The sequence below is a fragment of the Triplophysa rosa genome, linkage group LG25 (assembly GCF_024868665.1).
Source record: "Triplophysa rosa linkage group LG25, Trosa_1v2, whole genome shotgun sequence".
In the NCBI taxonomy this organism is placed as follows: Eukaryota; Metazoa; Chordata; class Actinopteri; order Cypriniformes; family Nemacheilidae; genus Triplophysa; species Triplophysa rosa.
In genome coordinates, this window is record NC_079914.1 from 9,134,165 (window position 1) to 9,141,180 (window position 7,016).

At 36.8% G+C, this 7,016-nt stretch overlaps 1 protein-coding gene, 1 long non-coding RNA gene and 1 other non-coding gene across 6 annotated transcripts in view; 1 reads left to right on the top strand and 2 right to left on the bottom strand.

Annotated features, from left to right (window-relative positions):
• Positions 1-2,406, top strand: part of btbd2a (BTB (POZ) domain containing 2a) — an 11,094-nt gene extending 8,688 nt beyond the window's left edge. For 2 of the 4 annotated variants that reach the window (XM_057325577.1, XM_057325576.1), the window contains 3 exons: positions 71-158; positions 305-451; positions 1,273-2,406. In XM_057325577.1, the coding sequence (XP_057181560.1) occupies positions 71-158; positions 305-451; positions 1,273-1,434 (397 nt within the window). In that variant the 3' untranslated portion in view covers positions 1,435-2,406. The remainder of the gene's footprint in view (positions 1-70; positions 159-304; positions 452-1,272) is intronic. The other 2 variants (XM_057325575.1, XM_057325578.1) reach the window with 1 other exon arrangement.
• A 193-nt stretch (positions 2,407-2,599) lies between these two features.
• Positions 2,600-4,309, bottom strand: LOC130548662 (uncharacterized). Its single transcript, XR_008962075.1, has 4 exons — positions 4,217-4,309; positions 3,756-3,846; positions 3,276-3,468; positions 2,600-3,176 (listed from the first exon to the last, which is right to left on the bottom strand). It is a non-coding gene; the product is annotated as an uncharacterized LOC130548662 (long non-coding RNA).
• LOC130549292 (small nucleolar RNA SNORD37) lies at positions 3,559-3,627 on the bottom strand. Its single transcript, XR_008962160.1, has one exon. It is a non-coding gene; the product is annotated as a small nucleolar RNA SNORD37 (small nucleolar RNA).
• Positions 4,310-7,016: the final 2,707 nt, after the last annotated feature.

Sequence of the window (7,016 nt, forward strand, 5' to 3'; positions counted from 1 at the left end):
GTTTCAGAAGCAATAATTATTTAAGTTTTATATATGAATGTGAATTAATGCTTGCTTTCTAATCCCTAAGGTTTTCAGTGAACCGCAGAATATTTGTGGTTGGATTTGGGCTTTACGGGTCCATACATGGTCCAACTGACTATCAAGTCAACATCCAGGTGAGAACTTTTATATAACAGTATACCAAGTGTCAATGCATTTTGCAATCAAAAACAGAAAGATTACAACTGCTGGCCTTACACAGCTTTCAAACTAAAATGGGACAATATGTGACTATTAATTTTGAACATTTTCTCTGATATAGATCATACATACAGACAGCAACACAGTTTTGGGTCAGAACGATACAGGCTTTAGCTGTGATGGAACAGCCAGTACCTTTCGAGTCATGTTTAAGGATCCTGTGGAAATCCTCCCCAGTGTCAACTACATTGCCTGCGCCACGCTCAAGGTGAAATAGTCAGACCTCATCAGTTATCATTATTAATCTTTAATAGTGGAATGTGCTTAAACCATACAGTCTCCTATTCTGTAAAAAACAAACCAAAAATGTTGATGACCTCATCCTGCACTTGTGGGCATATACAAATTTTTGTTAAGTTAAAAAGTCTATAAATATATCAACACCAAGGTTATGATGATTTACTAAAACTATTAAAACATTTTTATTAATTGAAATCAAGTAAAAAAAGAGCTAAATGTAATTTGAAAAACTTACACTAAACAAAAATGAGAAATGTTGCCTCAGCAATAAACTGAAATAAGTTTGAGGCACTAACTCAAAATAACTAAAAATACCCCAAAAACTGAACTGAAATAAACTGATCTTATATAGCAAGATAAAAAGAAACAAATAAATGATAAAATGACAAAATCATATCGAAGTTGCAAAAAATCTAACTAAAATTAACATGAAAACCTAAGACGTAAAAATAAAAGTGAATACATTTTTTTACTAAAACTGAAATAAACTGAACCTACAGCGAGATAAAAATAAACAAATAAATGATAAAATGACAAAGTTATATCAAAGTTGCTCAAAATTAATTTGACAACTAAAGATATAAAAATAAAAGTTAATTCAAAATATAAAGAAAACAAACAAAACTGTAACTCTGGATGACAATGAAAAGAAACTGAGAAAAACATATAAACAATACTTTCATCATCTTGTTCCCGTTACAGGATCTTAGAAGTGTGTGAATTGTTATATCATTCATGTATATTTCATGAATTATACATGAATCTTTAATGAGTCTATGTTTTTCGCAGGGACCAGACTCTCATTATGGGACCAAGGGAATGCGTAAAGTCACTCATGAAGCCCCGGCCACTGGCATCAAGACCTGCTTCACATTCTGCTACGCTGCAGGAAACAACAACGGCACTTCTGTAGAGGACGGACAGATCCCAGAAGTCATCTTCTACACATAATGACCACACGAAATCATCTTGACGATTAAAGACTGTTGCATCGCATCTTGAGGCCAATTCACCGGTCTCCCGGTAGACCGGCGACCAAATACTGATCTCTTATTTCTAAGAGCTTTCTTTTATGAGATTCGTGCATGAAAATTCAGTCCTTTCAAAGTGTACTTAGGGTACAAATGTCATTTTTACCCGAGTAGCACACCGCATAGTGAAACCTTAAGGTGAGCCAATTTTCACGTTAAAGAACATGTAGGTCACCACTACAGGTACGTTATTTTGTTTGGCTGTCTATTATAATGTAGAAAATGGTGTTTTTGATTCCACCTTTGACCCGATTGTTAATTAAGTGCTTCTAACCGCACCAACGCACTTATTACCCGATTCTCAGAGCAGGTATGCAGAAAATACACTACATTTAGATAAACTGTAGATTCATTGTAAAACAGGACATTTCCTTTAAGGCAATGTGATCAGTAAATGTTTTAAGTTGCTGTTTACCATAGTTGGCCTTCTTGTTTATTGAGCACTTGCATTCATGACCCATGTACAAAAGCTCTTAAAAAGTATTCACTGCGGTAAATACTGAACATTTGTATTATTGATTCAGAATATTGTGTTCTTGACATGCTGTACGTTGATCAAAGATGAGTAAGATGAACAGGAAACAGCTTCATGAATGTATCGATGCTTACCTTGTAAGCGCTGTAAATATAATGTTCTTGTCTTGGTTCTGTATGTTTAATTAAAGTCTGCACTCCTAGTTTGAATCTCAGTGGATGGGTCTGTGCAGCATGCAAAACATAAGACTGGATTATTGTATTTGTTTATGCTAAACATGTAGCCACAATATGGTGTGGATGGTTGCTTCAGGTCCATGTCCAATCTGCATTATGCAAATAATGTTTTTCTGCTCGTTTTACAATTGTTGGGCAAAAATTGAGTCCGTTTAGAAAGGCACATGGCTCAAGTCTTAAAATCTATTATTGTTGGAGATGTGTTCAAGTTTCTGAAATTCGAGGCTAAAAAAAGTGGCTGGAGTAGAATTACTTACCCCAAAAATAACTACATTGTGAAAATATAACCTTGATATTTTTAATGACTGTGTTGTGCAATGTCAATGATTGAAATCTTGTTCCGAATCTCAATTAGATTAAGACTTAAGCCTGGATTTCAGACAGGATAACATTTTAATTTATAAAAACACTTTTTGGAAGTTAACAGGTAAATCAAACAAGTTCCCTAACAGGGAAAAGCAAAACCGACTGGTTTATTTATTTTTGGCTTGTATTTTAAGACAAAGTCTTCCAAAGATGTATCCAAAATGCATACATCTGAACTGGGAGACAGATGTTTAACCATTACATTTACTGTGATTACAGTATGAATACGGAGTAGCTGTATGCTTTAGTACACATGGTATGTACACAGTACATAAACTTCACTAAAATGATCAATTCTGCAATGAATTAAAACCAAACACTTGAATCAGTTAGCATAAAACAACTTTCAAGAAAAGAGACGATGTATCTGTTGGTACATTATACCTTGTTTATGAAATGTTTAAATACTTGTGTAACAAATCAAATTGGATCTTTGGTAAAAAGGAAAATAATTCAAATTGTTTGTCCAAGTGCCAGAACATCTTAGTGTCAGCCTGCCACACTGGGAAGGTTGGGATATATCCTTCGTGGGAGTCTGCATCTCCATGAGTGTGGCACACCATAGATGGCACCTTACTATGGGCACTGCAGAGGGAAGGTAGAAATGTTATTAAAAGAGAATATTTCATTCGATAAAGATTAAGAAACTGGACTTTAGGTATAACAGTTGAATGTAAAACGCACCTGGATCTCCACCAGGTAAACAGGCTCTAGAAGCCTGGGCTCAAGCTGCGAGCTGGAAACCTTAAAAGCACTCTCCATTATCTTCGGCTTGCAGCCAATGGCACATCATGGCCTTCAGCAGTGGTTTGATGTCCAGCTTCCTAATAAGCTTTGCAATTTCCTCCTTTCTGAAGTTCAGGATGGCATCAAGCACCTGTACAAAGACAAAGGTTATCACACCACAAAATCTATGCATATGAACAAACCCACTAATGTATAATTTAAGACAACACTTGGCCATTTATATCAGACTGAAGTTTATCATCACAAGACAAATCAGGTCAAAGTGAAGAATGTTTAAATCATCATTAAATGGCTCAAGAAGCAAATTTACAGTCATAAGTTTATAGAGAGCAATTTTAGCACTGATATTATTGATGCACACAAAGAACTAGATCCTCATATGATTCTGCACCGTAATAGTTTCATTCTCACACAGACCTGCACGCATGCTGGTCCTTCCTCGTGGGTGTAACGGGATGTCAGACTTTTTGTCCATGATGGCACGTGTTTGGTCTACTGTGACGTTAAACTAAGAGGGTAAAATTTAGAGACATTTAGATACAATGTTTCTTATTTAAACACGAATATACCCGAATAGAAATAGACGAAGAATAGAAAACGTTAACACGAAAAGCTAAACAGTATAACGGACACTATCAAAACACTAATAAACAAATAAAAAGACGAATATTTCATTTAACAATTGTTTAAACGGCACTGAAGTATACATGCGGAGAAACGTGAAAGAGCGCGAGATGTTTATGAAGCGCAGAAAAACACACACGGATTTCCTATCATCGAAGTCACATTTTACTAAACAAAACGCTGAAATCGCAACTAAAGAAGAAATCGGAGGGGATTTATAATGCATTAAGTAAAAAAATCGTAAATTGACTTACCATTGTGGAAGATGTTTGTGGATTTCGCTGAACGAGGGACCAACTCGGTAGCCAGCTTTGCGCTAAACGTACGCTAGGAAAAGACCGATTACGTCAACATGCTTGAATATATTTTGAGCGCGCTTCCTACGTTCTTTACGTGATGACGTTTGAACGGGACTCAAAATTCAAAGTTGAAGCTTGACCAAAAAGCAAAGTTGATTAAATGACAAGAACATTTACCATTCTAAAAACTAAAAATAGCATTTATCTGTTAATACATGTTGGACGTGAAACAAATAAGATCATCTCAGCATTTATATTTAAAAATGTTAAACACCGTACTGTTTTTTTTACACGCGGAGTATAATGTTCAGGTTTATGTTATTATTTGATAATGTACGTAATTACGATGGTATGTTTGCCTTTATGGAAATTTGCATTTGAATGCAAATTACACAAACAAATGACAAGAATTACATATACAGACCGTTATTGTTTACAGAACATATTTGTCAACACCCCCCAAAGAAAACAATAAGAAAACAACAAAAACACGTTTTTTCCATTGAACTGTGAAATTGTTATTTATCCAGCAGGTGGCGCCTCACTAACATCACTAGTTTTCTGTTCCATTTTTCTAATTTTAGCTTTACCTCTCCTGTCATTTTGACTTGGGCTGCATTGAATTGTGGGTAATGAAGGTGACCCTGGTGACATGCACTCAAGTCATGAAATTCAATTTACTTTAACTTCCAGAGGAGCACTTATCTTATTGCATGACCCAGCGCGGTCATCAAGAGGGGATTCTGGGGAATGATATCCCGGGCCTTGTGATAAGTGGGGCCCACTGAGGGTCACAATGCTATACCCTTCTTATTGAGCCGAGGGAGAGGGGGCTCACCTGTAAAATGATTGTCCCGAGTCTCATGAATTTTTGACACCTCTGGAACGATCAAACCTTTGTCTCATATTGGATATAAGAAATCCTCATCATGCCTTTGTTTTGGGAAATGCTTATGCAAACTTTTATTACAAGATTTGCTATCCGGTAGTTAATTAGCTTTTGGACAAACATATTTGAGGTTTGCTTTTCTTTCTAATCCAGTGATGACATGCAAACTAATTTTGTGCCTACCAACTGTGCCTTCCACTTGAATTGAATATATGAATCAGCACCTTGCACAGCTTGGTTCAGGTCACGCATTTTCTTTGAAGGCAAGGGCATAAGAAAAACGTAAAGCGTGCCATCAAATACAATAACAGATTTTGCACTTCAGAGCGAGAATGTTTCATCCCCATCACTTTCTTCTCTTTTTTTCTGACTTTGGGTTTATTCAGTACGATTACAGATTTGCATCGGGGGGGCCGGCACGCTATCCAGATGGCTATGAGGCCCAAGCAGATCGTAACCGAAGTGAGCCCTGATTGCATGTGCCGTACGAACGCCTGAGTGCATCAGCGCAATAGTTACTGTGTTGGTCACGAAAAGGCTGTGAAATCGCTGTATAGGCAAAGGAGAGATGTACAGCAGGCAGAAGAGATTACAACAGCCAAGGTCAGTTGAGGTCACTGAATACAACCATTTTAACCCAACTGAGCAGACAGCTTTTGACAGTGCCATAATATGAGTGACATAAAAGAGCAGCTTGGTCAGGCGCAAGTCTTTGAAGATTTTGAGTGGCCAAAAACGTAGCAGTTAGTGAAAAGAATCGAACTGAAAATATTTTTTCAATTTGTGCACCCATTGAGGTTTTATTTTGCTTTTTATTTTTCTCTTTATATACATGATTTACTTCTGCTTGACTTAATCAAGTAGTTTTCAATGCCACCAGCTAAATGCTTGCATGCGAACAGCCCCAACGTTGTGTGAAACAGCAAAGGTGTCCTTGCTTTGGTCATTAGGGCTTAATTGAAACGGCACTGGAAAATCTCTCTTACTTTGCCATTGATTTTTTTTGCCTAACTGTGATGTCCCAAAAGGGCTTTCATCTTTGTAAACAATGCTTTTATAGAAAAAGACATTGATGTATAAAAGAGAAGTGGAAAACATCCGGGAATATCGACCGCCCTTGAGTTTTCCTTTAACATTCCCTGAAATTGGAACTTGGAGTGCCATGTAGTAATCGTCCATCCTGATTATACGTGCATTACGTGAGTGTTTTTCTAAGACTGCTGATGCTTTGAACCGCGAGCGTGAAAGATTCCTAACTCTGATGGTGAGTGAACACTGCAGACATACGTAAATCCAACTGTGCAATTGACGTCTGTTTAAGGTTTCTCTGCATACAAATGCCATGCTGCCTTCATCGATGACTCAAGGCGTTTATCCGGCCCTTGATTTAAGTGTGTTTATGCTAATGAAGCCTGAGCAAAGACACGGCTGAGGTAAATTCAACAAAGTCCTGGCTAAACACTACATCTCTGAATAGCCCCTGACGTGATTTTTAAAGCTGAGACAAGCCATCCTTATAAATCACAACAGCTTTTAGAGTTGTTCAATCTCAGATTAAAGTTTTATGTGACAGGTGATGAAACAGCCGCAGGATAAGCGTGAATGAAGGTGTACCCACTTTAGGGAAGTTACACTGTGCTCGATGAGTTGAGAGTTGTGACTGCATGTCATCAGCCAGGAAAAACATGTGAAAAGACAGGAAATAATGATATTGCACTGAAGTTTGGTGGAGTGCGGGAACCTGTCTTTATCGAAACATGATAAGTAACAATTACTACTAATAACAATAATAATAATAATGATAAGTATAACAATCCATATAAAAATAACAACAACAACAACAACAACAATAATAATAAAAATGAT